The 16,134-nt window shown below is 59.6% G+C and overlaps 1 protein-coding gene across 1 annotated transcript; it reads left to right on the top strand.

Moving 5' to 3' along the window:
• Positions 1–7,289: 7,289 nt before the first annotated feature.
• Positions 7,290–13,089, top strand: OXTR (oxytocin receptor; the record flags this gene model as incomplete). Its single annotated transcript, XM_083869851.1, has 2 exons — positions 7,290–8,214; positions 12,848–13,089. 2 exons carry the CDS (start codon positions 7,290–7,292, stop codon positions 13,087–13,089), a joined length of 1,167 nt encoding a protein of 388 aa, XP_083725977.1.
• Between the last annotated feature and the right edge of the window lie 3,045 nt (positions 13,090–16,134).

Raw genomic sequence — 16,134 nt, 5'->3', positions numbered from 1 at the left:
ATGGTCACAGTTGGCCAGTGAATGGTAATAATATTGTAAATTAGTATCATAAAAGGCTTTCTCCAGGCTCTTGCAAAGCAGCTGCTGTTGTGAGGGAGGGCAGTGGTGTGGGGACACCAGGGCTGCTGTGGCTGCAGGTACTGACATTTCCATTGGAAATGGAAACTGGAACTGCCATGGGAACTGTGGCAATTCCATGGGGCAGGAGAAGGGAGAGAGCAGCTGACACATTAAATCCAGGCAGGACTTAGACTGGTTTGCTGACACCCTGTCAAGATTAGGTTTTTTTTGTATCATTTATTGTTGTCATCACCATTTAAAGTCCAAACTGGTGACCATTGTCTGGGATGGAGGTGTTTCCCTCCTTTGGCAGGGGGCTGTGGGTTGGTGCCAGAGAAGGGCAGTGCCATTTGTGGAGTGGCAAACCTGAGTGGGCTCAGGCACGGCGGCCGAGGTGCAGGGGGAGGCTGCACACACTGGGCAATGTGGAGGCTTAGGGGAAAATGGGGTTTGATGGTCTGATGCCTCATTCCCACCCTGATGGAGTGAATGCCTGCGCAGGATCCAGTCTCTCCTGCCAGGCCCAGGGCCAGCCCCAGCCCCAGGGTGCTGCCAGGTCCAGCCTTTGCCAGGAGTGGCTGCTGCTCCCTTGGGTGCCATAAATGACTCTTGCTGCACATCTCACCAACCCGAGATTCACAGGAACTGCGTAACGTAAGGGAAAAAACAACAGAGGAGGAAACACAGTGTCCTCCCCACGCTGTGCTGTCCCCTGCTCCCCTGGGCAGCTCTGCTCCTCCGTCACTGAGTCTGGGGACAAGGGGGAGCAGCCGGGCTGGGGGCACAGGTCAGGGCCACAGGAGCAGAGCTGACCTTGGCAAGGCACAGGCTTCTGCTGGGGCTGAGCATGGCCCCATCGAGGGGGAAAACCCCACCCTTGTGTTCTCTGGGTGGGTAATCACAGTGTCACTGCATCCTCTGACACCTTTCCACTGGGCTGATGGTCACCGATGTTTGTTGGGCACATCACCTGCAGCTGATGCTGGTTGGGCAGTGCAGGGCTGTGAGTCCCAGGGACCCTCCATCCCCCCTGCTGTGGGTGCAGCCTCTGCAGCAATTCCCGGTGGGTCTGAGGCAGATTCCCGATGACTGTGACTCCCTGGAGAATTGGGAGCAGGGCAGAAGCTCCCCAGGGGACTGGTGCTGGCAGCCAGGGTGGTGCTGGGCTGGGCTGCCACTGGAAAGCTTTGGGCAGGGAATCCATTCAGGAGGAAATTAATTTAGTCATGGAGCCATCCCCTCAGGCAGGGAAAGACGGGTTAAAGTGGAAACAAAATAATCAAGAAGTAAAAATGTCCTGTTCCCCCAGCCCGGCAGCGGAGCCGTGAGAAAGGCAGAGATCTGGGAATGGGGGAGAGGAGGAGCAGAGTCACCCTGCTGGACATGGCCCTCCCTGCTGGCCCCACTGCCTGTACCCTCTGACATGAGCAGCTGGGGCTCCACCAGGAGTTTGGGGTGAGGGGACAGCTTTTGTTTGGCTTTGCAGAGATTGGGGAGTTTCTGTTGGAATGCTTTGAAGGCAAAGGGGATTTGGCCAGGCTGTGGTACCTGTTCGTGCCTGCTCCGGGGAGGTGCTGCCCTGTTTGCAGCCTTCCCCTCGAGTGAGCTGTCACACGGTGAGCTGTCACTGTCACAGGGCTCAGGGCAGGCTCTGCCTGGGCTGCAGAGGTTCCCTGGCAGCCAGGGCTGGGCAGTGCCAGCTCAGGACACCAGGGATGGGCTCAGCCCCCCTGGGATGAACCTGGGGACACACAGGTGTCAGGGGCTCTCCAAGGGTGCTGTGTTTGCTGGCAGGAGCTAAAAATACAAAGTCTTTTGTTTGAAGGAGGGTCTGCTTTGGTAGAGAGCAGCTAGTCTGGAATTGGAACACCTCACTCACAAACAGGAATTGAAGATGGATCACGGTGACCTGCTGGGCAAGACCAACACCAGGATCTGCTGCCCAGGGCAAAGAATAATCATGGTTCTGTCCCACCTGGCATCAGAGGAGCCAGAGAGCCTGAATTCAAAATGATTTGGACAAATTGGTGAGTTGGGTCCAAAACAACCACCTGGAATTAAATAAAGGAGAGGATGAATTACCAGCTGCAGGAAGGAGAAGGTAAACACATTACTGCAAATGGGAAGTAATTAGTGAGGCAGAAAAGTTTGTCTAAATGTAGCTGGGCTTCATTTTTGTAGTGAAGGCTCACTGCTGTGGGTAATTATTTGGCCCCACAGGAGGCTGGACTGTGAGTTCCATTGCAGGTACTGGGTGGGAGAGAAATGGGGCTGTGTGGAAACACCCTCACCTGTGGGCATTCCCAGACACATCTTAGGTACTCACACATAGAAGCTGAATTATCCTGAGCACTGCAGCCTCCTTCAGATCACTTGGAAAACTAAGATTTTGTTGTAGTGATGAGCACCAAACTCGATTCACTTCCCTTTATATACATATGCAAATAAATGTAGAATTTGCACATGAATATATACTAAAACAGAATATACTCTGGCTTTGTTCTGGCTCTTCTATCTTTACCTGACAAAATCTCAGATAGATCTTGCTATTTGTATTTGGTTCAAATAGAAAAGTGCCTCACTTTACTGGACAGAAACATCAGTGTGTGTGCAGGGGTTGCAGGCAGTGCTGTGCCTGGCACTGACTGGGTCATCCATTCCTCTGCCTGTGGAAAGGGTTTGTTGATATCCCAGATCCCAGAGGTGATGCTCAGTATGTCACTTGGGTGTGCAGGTCCCATAACACCTGTGACTGCTGCAGGTGTGAATCCCAGTGCCACAGGTACAGCCCCAGGGCTCTGCTTTGCTTTTCATTCCTTCTGGATGGTGGTGAGACTTGAGGGCACTGCAATGAACAGTTTGAAGTCACACACAAATGTAGTAATCCCTCCAAAAGTGGTGAAATTATTGCATCATCTCCAGCAGTTTGAACCTGTAGCCTTCTTGTTAAAAACCACACGGACACATATTTCAACTTTATTATCCCAACTTGTTACTCCCAGGGTCTGGGCAGGCTCCATTGGTTTTATGGGCTCTGAGGCCAGAATGGGATGAAGGAAGGAACATTTTAGCACGAACAGTGTCCTTGGGAGCCCTGCACAGACCTGGCTCCTCGGGGAGGTGTCTGGGTAGAGCCTCTGTCACCTCTGCTGGGCAGAGTGGCCTGTGTGCCATGGGCAGGGGGGATTTCCCTACAGAAACCACAGACATCTGCCCTGGGGGGCTCTGCCCAGCCTGAGCAGGACTGTCTGCATGACAGGATCAGCCCGGGTGATAGGATCAGCAGGATCCATAGCCTGCTCTGGTCTAAATGGGTTTGAGCTGGTTGATTTGATCAGAGCCCTGCTGCTCTATGCCAGGGCTCACCCCGGGGCAGGAGGTGCATCCCAGTGTGCTCTGGGATGTGTCTGCGGAGGCTTGGGCTTCACGTGGAGTGCCAGGGATGGAAATGTGAACTGGTTTAACGCCAGGAAATTCAGCCTCTTTTTCCAGGATCCCAAAGCTGGATGAGCCTGAGTCAGGCTCCCGTGCTGGTGTGGGCTGGAGGCCATGGGGGCAGAGGCCGAGGGGTTTCAGTGAGTTGGGGATTCAAAGGAAATGGTTTGAACCCCATAAACCTTTCAGGGACATGATGTGAGAGGTTCTCTAACACTGAGTGAGTTTAGTGTGTTCCCAGATAAACCAGGCAAAGAGAAAAGAAGAAATTATCTTGATATGTGCATGAACTCGTGTAAATTCTCCTTCTGCTGTTAACACTTCATAGAATTCCAGACTGCAGCATCCAAGTGGATCCTCCCTTCTCCCTTTGCCTGCCCACACAGGTCAGCTTCTCTGCCTCCTCTGCTCCTCTCTGTGGTTTTAGATTTACCAGCTTCCTGTAGGCTGAGTGCAAGAGGTGAGGACTAGGAAAAAAATTCTAGGATGAAGAGGAATTGCCATGCAGGAGCAGGCAGGTGCCATGTCCTGCCTCCCCAGCCTGCAGAGCTGCAGCCATGCACAGCTTCATGGGCTGCTGCAGCTCCATCTGCAAAGCTGTGGCCTGGGCTTGACATCCTGCCAGACCTCTTCTATCCTGGGGACCATAAAGTTGTGATTCCACATAGCTATTGGAAAAACAGCTATTTCAGATCCAGCAGTAAACCGAATTGCAATTAAATTTAGCTTTATTTAGTGTTTGTGCTTTTGATTATCCCAAAGCATGTATTTTTAAAATAAAAATGTTTCCAGCTCTATGGCATCCCTGAACATTTAAAGCTGGAAGAAGTAGGGGGGATGACTCAGAAAACCCTTTGATTCTCACAGGATTCTTTGCTTCAAAATCCCTTATGTTTGGGTTTGAGTGGTGGAGCAGCTGCAGCTTTGCCTGAGTAAGGCCTGGGGGGCTGTGGGGGGCCACGAGCACCTCTGGCTGTTGGGGGCCAGTGCCCAGCCCCGACAGGATCACCAGGAGCTGGAGGTTACCCTGAGCCCACCCAAATCCCAAATCCCAGCCCCCAGGTGTGTGATCCTCACTGAGCTGCTCCTGCACTCCTGAGTGTGGCAGGGAATGTGGCCTGGGAGCAGAGGGGCATTGGCATGGGGACACACAGTGTGCCATTGGCACGGGGACAGACGGTGTGCCATTGGATGGGGACAGTGTGCCATTGGCATGGGGACAGTGTGCCCTTGGCATGAGGACAGACAGTGTGCCCTTGGCATGGGGACACACAGTGTGCCATTGGCATGGGGACAGTGTGCCATTGGCACGGGGACACACAGTGTGCCATTGGCATGGGGACAGTGTGCCATTGGCACGGGGACACACAGTGTGCCATTGGCATGGGGACAGACAGTGTGCCCTTGGCATGGGGACAGACAGTGTGCCATTGGCATGGGGACACACAGTGTGCCATTGGCATGGGGACAGTGTGCCATTGGCATGGGGACAGTGTGCCATGGGCATGGGGACAGTGTGCCATTGGCATGGGGACAGACAGTGTGCCATTGGCATGGGGACAGTGTGCCATTGGCATGGGGACAGATAGTGTGCCATTGGCATGGGACAGTGTGCCATGGGCATGGGGACAGTGTGCCATTGGCATGGGGACAGACAGTGTGCCATTGGCATGGGGACAGTGTGCCATGGGCATGGGGACAGACAGTGTGCCATTGGCATGGGGACAGTGTGCCATTGGCATGGGACAGTGTGCCATGGGCATGGGGACAGTGTGCCATTGGTATGGGGACAGACAGTGTGCCATGGGCATGGGGACAGTGTGCCATGGGCATGGGGACAAACAGGGTCACTCCTGGCACAGCTCCTCCCCAGCTGAGCACTGGGGCAGATATCAAATGCACCCCACTCCTGGAGGTGCCCAGCTGCCAGGGGCTGCACGGGGGGCCCTGGGTTGGGGTTAGGGTTAGGGTCAGCCATCAGTGACACCTCAGCCAAGGCCAGAGAGGAGCAGGGGCTGCTCTGCCCCACCTCGGGCACCATCTCAGGGGTGCTGCTGCCACACCTGAGTCCCCAAGGACATCCCTCAGTGCCTGCAAGGTGCCCAAGGGGCTGAGCAGAAGAGAAGCCAAGGGCAAACCCTTCCTTGCCTCCACTTGGAGCCAGGATTTCACTCCCAGAGCTCTCCCCAAAGCAGCAGAACAACAACAAAAACTTTGCACATGGTGAGCTGCACTCCACAGCCATTCCCACAGCAGCTTTAGTGCCTGAAGGAGGAATAACGTGAACCCTGGAGGGAAGAACGTGCCAAAGTATTTAACATTTCTGCGTCTTGCGTGGACTAAAGCTTCTCAAAAGTCTTTAAAAATAGCTGCAGGGATGTTTGTTCAGGGCCTAAGGCTGGGCTGGGAGGGTTTGGGATGGGGAGCAGAGGGTGGTGGTGCTGGGGGCCTTTGGGGCTGCTGGGCTGGGCTGGGGGAGCTGGGAGGGTTCTGTGCTCTGCTGAACATCCCGCCTGCACTTTTGGGTTCTGGATCCTCCAAGGGATCCCCTGAAAATGGGGACAACCATTGAGTAGTGCTGATGAGCTGGTGACAAATCACCAGTATCGCTCAAAACTACTGCTCCTTCTTTTATAGAAATAATTCCTCCTGAAGAAGAGGGAAGTGTAAACTGGGGGTGTGGGTGTGTGAACTGCCAAGTGACCGGAGCCTGTTCCTTGGCGAGGCCGGGCTGGTGTCCACGGGGGTCCTTTCCTGGGGGTCCTGCCGGAGGACCCGGGGCTGGGGGAGCCGGGGCTGGGGAACCGGGGCTGGGGAACCGGGGATGGGGAACCGGGGATGGGGAACAGGGGATGGGGAATCGGGGATGGGGAATCGGGGCTGGGGAATCGGGGATGGGGAACAGGGGATGGGGAATCGGGGCTGGGGAACCGAGACTGGGGGAACTGGGGATGGGGAACCGAGACTGGGGGAACCGGGGCTGGGGAACCGGGGCTGGGGTAACCGGGGATGGGGAACCGGGGCTGGGGTAACCGGGGCTGGGGAACCGGGGATGGGTAACCGGGGCTGGGGAACCGGGGATGGGGAATCGGGGCTGGGGTAACCGGGGATGGGGAATCGGGGCTGGGGTAACCGGGGCTGGGGAACCGGGGATGGGTAACCGGGGCTGGGGAACCGGGGATGGGTAACCGGGGATGGGGAACCGGGGCTGGGGTAACCGGGGATGGGGAACAGGGGATGGGTAACCGGGGCTGGGGAACCGGGGCTGGGGAGCGCTCCGGGCGCGGGGAAGATGCTGGGGCGGGCCCGGGTCCGGTGCGGGGCAGTGGCCGCGGGCGGGCCCCGAGGGGCAGGGACGGGACCCGCCTCTCCCGCCGCCCCCGCCTCGCCCGGCCCCGCTCGGGGCTCGTGGAGGGGCAGCGGCCGGAGGAGACGCGGAGTGACCGCCCGGGGGACGGGGAGGAGCCGCCGCCGGGACACCGGGACAGGGACGGGCACAGAGAGCGGCGGGAGGGGACGGAGCGGGACACGGAGCGGGGAACAGCGAGAGCAGAGGAGACACCGAGAGAGAGCGGCGGGGACTCCCGGCTGCCGCACAGGAGCGCATCGCTAAGGGCTCTGCCCGCTCCCTGCCCGCTCTGCCTGCTCTGTGCCCGCTCTGCCCGCTCTCTGCCCACTCTCTGCCCTCACCCTGCCCGCTCCCTGCCCCTCTGCCTGCTCTGTGCCCGCTCTGTGCCCTCTCCCTGCCCTCCCCTGCCCCCCGGTGCCCAGCCCGATGCGGGCCGGCGCTGGCCATGGAGAAGCTGTACCTGGCCGGGAGCAGCACCTGGACCATCAACAGCTCCCTGGGGAACGGCAGCCTGAGGCTGCAGAACCTGAGCAGGAACAGCAGCGCCGACCCCCTGAAGAGGAACGAGGACATGGCCAAGGTGGAGGTGACGGTGCTGTGCCTGATCCTGTTCCTGGCGCTGAGCGGGAACCTGTGCGTGCTGCTGGCCATCCACACCACCCGCCACAAGCCCTCCCGCATGTATTTCTTCATGAAGCACCTGAGCATCGCTGACCTGGTCGTGGCCGTCTTCCAGGTGCTGCCTCAGCTCATCTGGGACATCACCTTCAGGTTCTACGGGCCCGACTTCCTCTGCCGCCTGATCAAGTACCTGCAGGTGGTGGGGATGTTCGCCTCCACCTACCTGCTCCTGCTGATGTCCCTGGACCGCTGCCTGGCCATCTGCCAGCCGCTCAGGTCCCTGCACAGGAGAGCCGACAGGGCCTCCGTGCTGCTCACCTGGCTGCTGTGCCTGCTGGTCAGCATCCCCCAGATCCACATCTTCTCCCTGCGGGACGTGGGCAACGGCGTCTATGACTGTTGGGCGGATTTCATCCAGCCCTGGGGGCCCAAAGCCTACGTTACCTGGATCACCCTCATGGTCTATATCATCCCCGTGTTGATGCTGAGCGTCTGCTATGGCTTGATCAGCTTCAAGATCTGGCAGAACGTGAAGCTGAAGACGGCTCAGGGGCCCGGCGTGGGGCCGGGCTCGGCCTCCCGCGGGGGGAAGGTGTTTGCCAGGGTCAGCAGCACCAGGCTCATCTCCCAGGCCAAGATCCGCACCGTCAAAATGACCTTTATCATCGTGCTGGCCTTCATCGTGTGCTGGACTCCCTTCTTCTTCGTGCAGATGTGGTCGGTGTGGGACACCAACGCCCCGCAGGAAGGTACAGCCCCCCCCAGCTCCCCCCAGCTCCCCCCAGCTCCCTCCAGCCCCCCCCAGCTCCCCCCAGCTCCCCCCAGCTCCCCCCAGCTCCCCCCAGCCCCCCCCCATCTCCCCCCAGCTCCCCCCAGGTCCCCCCAGCTCCCCCCCAGCTCCCCCCCCAGCCCCCTCAGCTTCCCCCCAGCTCCCCCCCAGCTCCCCCCATCTCCCCCCCAGCTCCCCCCATCTCCCCCCCAGCTCCCCCCCAGCTCCCCCCAGCTCCCCCCCAGCCCCCCCCAGCTCCCCCCCAACTCCCCTCCCTCACCCTGCCGGGCCCGGCTCTGCTCAGGGCCCGGGACAGCCACGGCAGGAGCTGCTCCGGGCTGGGGGTGGGCGGGAGGGACATGGGGGAAAGTCCTGAACACGGAGAGAGCCCCGACAGGTTGAGCCTCAGCTTTCCCGGGTCAGGGGCTGCCGTAGCTCTGGGAAATTGCAGCCCACTGCGGCTCCGGGGGCAGTGCGGATGGGGTGACTGTCCCTGGGTGGTGACTGTCCCTGCAGGGTGACTGTCCCCTGTCCCTGAGCAGTGACTGGCCCCGCAGGGTGGCTGTCCCCTGTCCCTGGGTGCTACTCTGGAGATTCAGTTCCCACCCTGTGTGCTGGGATGTGCTGTGGGCTGTGGGAGCTCAGGAGAGCTGCAGGTTGTGTGGGAGCTCAGGAAAAAGCTGCACAGCCCGACTTCCTTTCCTTTCTTGTATCGTTTTTTCCTCACCGACTTTTTGCTCTCTGCTCTTGGCCTCTTCTCCCTCTCCTCCCGCTCCATCCACCCCGGGACTGTGCTGCTGTTACTTTATCTCTGACTGGAGGATACCAGAGAAAACCCCTGATTTACGAGCAAAACCTTTTCCTAAAGATGTGGTGTCACAGATTTGCCGTGTTTTATATTTGGACTGGGTGCTCCTGTCACCACTGAGGCTGCAGGTAGAACAGAAAGTGTCACCCTCCCGGGTGTGACAGGGCTGGGGCTGTGCAGGTGTGTGCTGTCCCCTGGTAAGTCTGTGTGTCCCCTGGCAGGTCTGTGTGTCCCCCAGCAGGTCTGTGTGTCCCCCAGCAGGTCTGTGTGTCCCCTGGCAGGTCTGTGTGTCCCCTGGCAGACAGGAGAACCACCTGGGAGACCCCAAACAAAAACTCTTCACGACTTTCTGAGATGGGAGAAAGGGCAGAAAAGTGCACTCAGGGATGAGAGTGCCCTGGGTGGGCTGAGCCAGGCTCAACAGAAGCACCAAGTCTGTGGGTGCCAGAAACAGAGAGGAGCTGCTTCCTCCTGGCTTCTGCAGCCCTGCTGTGGCACAGGACAGGGCACAGGGTACAGAGCAGGGCACAGGGCACAGGGCACAGGGCACAGGGCACAGGACAGGGCACAGGGCACAGGGCACAGAGCACAGGACAGGGCACAGGGCACAGAGCACAGGGCACAGAGCACAGGGCACAGGGCACAGGGCACAGAGCAGGGCACAGGGCACAGGGCACAGGGCACAGGGCACAGAGCAGGGCACAGGGCACAGAGCACAGGGCACAGGGCACAGGGCACAGGGCACAGAGCAGGGCACAGGGCACAGAGCAGGGCACAGGACACAGGACAGGGCACAGCTCAGCTCATAGGGCAGCTCACAGGGTACAGAGCAGGGCACAGGGCACAGGGCACAGGGCACAGCTCACAGGACACATCTGCCCAGCCCAGCTCTCTGCCCTTCCCGAGCCCTCTCCCCTGTGGAAAAGCCAGTGTCCCTCAGCCCCTGTGCCTCTGTGCCCTGGGCTGCCCGGGGAGCCCCAGCCAGGCTTTGCCTCTGCTGCTTCTCTCTGCTCCATTTATTTCAGGAGAAGTGGAATGTGGCTCATGCTCCTCCCTGGGTGCTCCAGGGGTTTTTCAGCTTATTCAGGCTGGTCAAAACTTCTAGTTCCTAGCTGGGCTCTGGGGGGAAGCAGTGGCCTTCCCTCTGTGCTGTGTTTTAATCCTGCACTCTCTAGGGCTGCCCTTCCCTCCCCAGCACACAACCCTCAGCAGCACCCAAACCTCTGCTGCTTTGCTGGCCCCTGATGGACAGGATTTGTCTATCCAAATCCTTCTGGGTGCATGGGGAACCTTTCCCTTGCTCACCCTGTGCAGCGGGCCTTGCAGCACTTTTCCCTTTTCCCTTTTCCCTTTTCCCTTTTCCCTTTTCCCTTTTCCCCTTTCCCTTTCCCCTGTTCCCTTTTCCCTTTTCCCTTTTCCCTTTTCCCTTTTCCCTTTTCCCCTTTCCCTTTCCCCTGTTCCCTTTTCCCTTTTCCCTTTTCCCTTTTCCCTTTTCCCTTTTCCCTCTTCTTGAAGGCACCAGTGATCCCCAGCCCTCCTGGCTGTCCCACCCTCCCCACCCCATCACACCCGCGGCTGCAGCCCGGGGTGGGAGCTCTGCCAGGGCTCCTGGAGGTTTTCATGGCCTGGGGAGAAGAATCCTGGGGTGGACACAAGTGCTGGGAGACCCCAGCCCTTCCTTCCAGGTTCTCCTCCTCCCTGCTGGCTGCCCAGAGGGGTGAGGGGGGCAGCACAGTCAGAGCTCCCTGCAGAGCACACGGGCTTTGCCTGCAGCATTCCCATTGCCCTGATCCCAGATCCCTTCCCCAGGCTGGGTGCTGTGGCCATGGGGGGTGCAGGAGAGGTGTACCCCGTGTTGGGAAGGGAGTGTGGCTGTTCCTCACCCCACAGCCCTGTGGGCACAGCCACGGGCAGGGCAGAGGGGAGGGAGGGAGGGCAGGGGGCCCAGTGGGATCAGGGGCACAGCTGCACCCCAGTGAGCTGCTCTGGGGTGACTGCCCAGGCAGCAGAGATCCCCCTTAGATGGCCACACACCCCAAAACCTCTCTGAGGTGGGTTGGAGCTGCATGTTGTGATCCAGGGGCTGGTTTAAGCACCAGGGACCCTCCACAGGCTGTGGGGTGTAAGGAGGCTCCTGCTGCACCCACCTCACAGGGGACACCCCCGGGGTTCTGAGCTCAGAGTCAGGGCTGCTCAAGGCACCTGTGAGGACCAGCAGGGCTGTGAAACACCACGACTGTTCTGTGGGTCCCCTCACCTCAGGGCAGGGGCCCTGACACTGGGCTGTGAGCAATGGGCCAGTCAGTGGGTGGGAGCTGGGGAGCCCCTCATCCCATCCCATCCCATCCCATCCCATCCCATCCCATCCCATCCCATCCCATCCCATCCCATCCCATCCCATCCCATCCCATCCCATCCCATCCCATCCTATCCCATCCCATCCCATCCCATCCCAGTCCTGCACTGGGTGTTTGCAGCAGAGCCCCCAGAGCCCTGCTCGGGCACAGCCTGCACCTCTGCCCCCTGCTCTGGGACATCCCCTGGGGACAGGGCCAGCCTGGAGGGACAGAGCTGCCTGGTCACAGAGCCCTCGGGGGTCCCTGGTGCCCCAGGCAGGGAGGGGAGCAATCCACCCTCTGCACCTGCAGTAAGATCCCTGAAATCCAATTTGCCTCCCGCCGAGAGGGAAGAGCTGAGTCAGCCCTGGCTGGGTGTTTTCAAGTGAGTAGAAACACTGTGATGGATTTCAGGTCTTGTGCCTGGGATTTGTAACCACTCCACATGGAATTGCTTTTTTAGCATATGCTCGAAATTAAAAGCAGTTGGAGCAGACATCACAAGAGCAGGAATTACGCATCCCTTGGCTAGAGGTGAATTTGGAAGCCAGCATTTATTGTCACATTTCTTCACTGGTACACAAAACCTGCCAGTGGATTCTTGCAGAGGCACGAAGGGTCGGGAACAGCCAAACCAAGCACGTTCATCCTCACTGCTGGTCCATCCTCTAGGGGCAGGGGGCTGAGAGATGAGCTGGGGCACAGAGCAGGGGCTGAAGAGATGAGCTGGGGCACAGAGCAGGATAAAGGCTCCCTCTCCACCTGCAGCCACTCCATGGAGGGCACATCCCCCCTGTCCTGGTGCCATGGCAGTGCCAGTCCCACCGTCCCCTTGTCCCCATGAGGAGCTGATCCAGCCTCTCGGGTGGGACAGTGGGTACTCTGTGCTCTGGGGACAGGGAGCAGCAGCCAGAGCTCCATGTGCTGGCCCTGCAGTGCCACATCCCCCTCCCCGAGGGCTCCAGAGTCCCTGGGGTGGGAATGGCCCTTCTCCTTCCTGCCAGAGCAGGCGTGGGCAGAATTAACCGGGGAAAAGATCCATGGCTGGGGAAAGGTGCTGGGAGAGCACCGGGGAAAGGGCCAGGCTGGCGGTGGGGACAGCCCTGGAGGAGGGGACACCTCCTGTCCCACAGGCCGAGGGGCTGGGAATGGAGACCCTGTCCCAGATCAGCCACTGGTGTGGGGAAATGAGCCAGCGGCTCTGCCTGGCCCCAGAACTGCTCAGTGCCCCGGGCAGCTCCGGAGTCCCTTCCCCTTCCCCTTCCCCTTCCCCTTCCCCTTCCCCTTCCCCTTCCCCTTCCCCTTCCCCTTCCCCTTCCCCTTCCCCTTCCCCTTCCCCTTCCCCTTCCCCTTCCCCCTCCCCTCCCCTCCCCTCGCCCCATCTCTCATTTCCCGAGCTGTCCCTGCGGGCCCATCCCCGGGTCGCCGTGTCCGTGTCCTGTGTCCTGAGCCCTGTGCCTGTCCCGCAGCCTCCCCGTTCATCATCGCCATGCTCCTGGCCAGCCTCAACAGCTGCTGCAACCCCTGGATCTACATGCTCTACACCGGGCACCTCTTCCACGACCTGATGCGGCGCCTGCTCTGCTGCTCCACGCGGTACCTCAAGGCGCGGCCGGGCTGTGACCTGGGCAGGAAGAGCAACTCGTCCTCCTTCGTGCTGAGCTGCAGGAGCACCAGCCAGAGGAGCTTCGTGCAGCCGCCCCCGACGTGAGGCCACCGGGCCGGGGCCTTGTGGCCCTGCTGTGCTGCTCCAGGGCTCCCCTGTGCAGAGCCAGAGCCGGACCGGCCGAGGAGGGGGGATAAATAGGTGTATATATGGCTGTCAGCATGTTCGGAGGGCTTTATTTAACTGAGACGGGACTGGGGAGCAATTCCGTGTCCAGGTTTCAGCGCTGCCTGGGATCACAGAGCAGGGAGCCGCTCCTGAGCCCCGAGCCCTGACAGCAGTGACTTCTGGATGCCACCAGGAGGGACAAAGGATCCATCAGCTCTGGGGTGGGCGCGGTGCAGCCCTGTGGGATGGAGGGGCTGCTGCGGCACAGGGACAGGGGACTCACCCTGGTACATGGCTGGGCACTGTCCCCCCTCCAGCTGCTGCAGGATCCTGCAGGGTGGCAGAGCCTGGCACTGCCCTCAGCACAGGAGCTCTGGCTTCGCTTGGGGCAGGGGCAGCCCCATCCCTGCAGCCCTGCAACCCTGCAACCCTGCATCGTGCCAGCCCTGCAACCGTGCACCGTGCCAGTCCTGAAGCCCTGCAGCTCTGCAGCCTTACATTCCTGCAGCCCCTGCATCATGCCAGCCCTTCAGCCCTGCGTGGGGCACAGATAAGGGCACTCCTGGGGGCAGCAGGGCCACTCTCAAAGGGGACAGCTGTGTCCCAGCCTGTCTGCAGCCCGTGGCCAGTGAGGATGTGCAGCCCGTGGCCAGTGAGGATGTGCAGGGCTGGGCCGGCTGTGCTGAGCAGCTCCTGCCCGGGCGGGTGTGCAGGATCCGGGCCGGGCTCCCTGGGCTGACAGGGACACTCCCGCCGTGTCCCCAGGTGTGGCTCTGGGGTCCCCGCAGGTCGCACGGAGTCTCCCGTGGCCCCAGGGCCGTTCTCTCGCTCTGCAGCGCACGGGGCACGTTCATGGCATGGAGTTTATCCTTAACAAACACTGTAAATAAAGTTTCCTGGCTGTGACTGGCGGAAGGGGGGAGCTCTGGGAATGAAGGGAAGCAAGGCTGGGACACCCAAACAACCCCCCCAGGGCAGCTGTGCCCCCCCAGCAGCCCTGCCCCAGCCCTGGCTCTGCCCCAGGGCACGGGGTGACACGGGCACTGCAGGGGACACAGGGCTCCCCGAGGGGGATGGACTTCGGCCTTTCATGATGAGAATGAACGTGAAAAATGCGTTTAAATGTGTCCTTTGATTCTTCACTGTCACCAGCGGGTCCCTTTGCACCTTTCCTATCCTGACATCCCTTGGATTTTTTTGTGGGAGCTCCAGGTGAGCTCCCCACACTTTTGCTGAGTGATTGAAATCCTCAGGACACCACAGAGCGTTTTCCTCCCACCTTCACCTTCCCCTTCCTTCTCCTTGAGAGTCACAAGCTCTGCCCAGAACAAGGAAGGAGGGGGTTCCTTTTCTGGAGGGTCTGAGGGCCTGGGGCATCCTCCCCCTGCCAGGGAGGGACGAGAAGGGGCAGTGGATGTTACTGGGGTGGATGCACGGAGGGCAGAGGGAGCTTTGGGACAGGCTGGGATTGCCCTCCAGCCCTGGCTGCAGTTTCTGGTGGTGCCTCACACCTGGAGATGCTGAGCTGGGCAGTGCCCAGGGAGTGTCCCAGGGGACTGCGCTGCCAAAAAGCTTTTCAGGTGGCTCAAAAGTGAAACAAAGGTGCTGACAGGTGAGTGGTGAGTGCCCCGGGTGTTGGGAGCCCTGGGAGCACTCTGGTGGAGACAGCAGCATTTCAGGGGTTTTTGGGTTCAGGCAGAGAACTACTAGAAAAACAACAACAACAAATTAGAATTGGTATAAGCCCATTATACAATTGATTTTTATTATTTTTTCTTCACACAAAAAAAATGAAATGTTTTTTTGAGACTTTCCCCCACTCCCTCTATAATTACTGAAGTATCTTTTTCTTTTTTAAATCATTCCATCCTTCTTGAGCCCTGCTGTTGCTGGAGCTCGGGTACCACACTGCTGTGCAATAACAGCAGCACACAATCCCAAGCCCCTGGAAAAGCTCCAGCAGAAATCCTGGCTCTTTCTCATCCTTGGCATGGCACTAGAGGAGTCTTTGGCTTTGCTGGAAGCCAAGGGGAAGGAGCACATGGAGACAATTGAGAACAGCCTCTGAACAACGAGCCCTTCTGGGCCCTGGTTCAGCAGAGCACTTAAGGCTGGAGCCAAACGAGCATTCAAGGGCCTCAAAGTGAAAGTGCAGCTCCGGGGAAGAGGGACTGACAGATTAATTGACAGGACAGGGGAGGAAGCAGCTCTGAACTGCACCTCCTGCACCTCCTGCCCCTCGCTCCTCTCTCCCTGGAGCAGCAGGGGAACCTTCCTCTGCCCTCCCCACCCCAAACCCGGGCTGGGTGTGAGTCCCCTGATGCTGGGCAGAGCCTGGTGCTGCCCCTCCTGCACCTCTCTGGCCCATCCCGGGGCGCAGGGGAGGGACAGCCCTGTCCATGGGACACACACACACACTGCTGCGGCTGGAGCATCCTCGGCACCCACTGAGCCCCTGTGTCTGAGAAAGGAACCTGAGCTTTGCTCAGAGCCCAGCCTGTCTCCCAGGTGAGGTTCCCAGAGCCTCCTGCGCTGTCCTGACCCTGCCCACAGCACTCAACCCCGCTCCACAATCAGGGACGTGATTGACCATCAAAGTGCCACCAGCGGGTTGGCAGCTGGCGGTGGCCCGGGATCAGCTCAGGCTCTGGGAGCAGACACCACTTGTCATGCTGGTCTGGCTCTCACGGCCTGGCTGAAATGCCAGCACGGATGAAAAGAAAAGGTTTGGTTCAGCTGTTCTACCCCTAAAAGTTTTGTGTGGTGGTTTAATGCAGAAGCTCCCACCACAGCAATTGTTTGCCACAAATAGCAGCTCCTGGGAGGGGTTTGTGTCGGTGCCAGCCCAGCCTGCAGGGCCGGAGGGGCGGCAGCCTTTGGTCGGTGCCAGGAGCAGCTCTGCAGCCTCAGTGCTCACCCGGCACCTGCCGCTGTGCCCGGGGCTGGGCTCCAGGAGGTGCTGCCGGCCCTCCACAGCAGCTC

Source organism: Zosterops lateralis, assembly GCF_965231275.1.
Source record: "Zosterops lateralis genome assembly, chromosome: 11".
In the NCBI taxonomy this organism is placed as follows: Eukaryota; Metazoa; Chordata; class Aves; order Passeriformes; family Zosteropidae; genus Zosterops; species Zosterops lateralis.
Note: the sequence above shows the minus strand (reverse complement) of the source record. Positions and strands in the feature narration are given on the sequence as shown.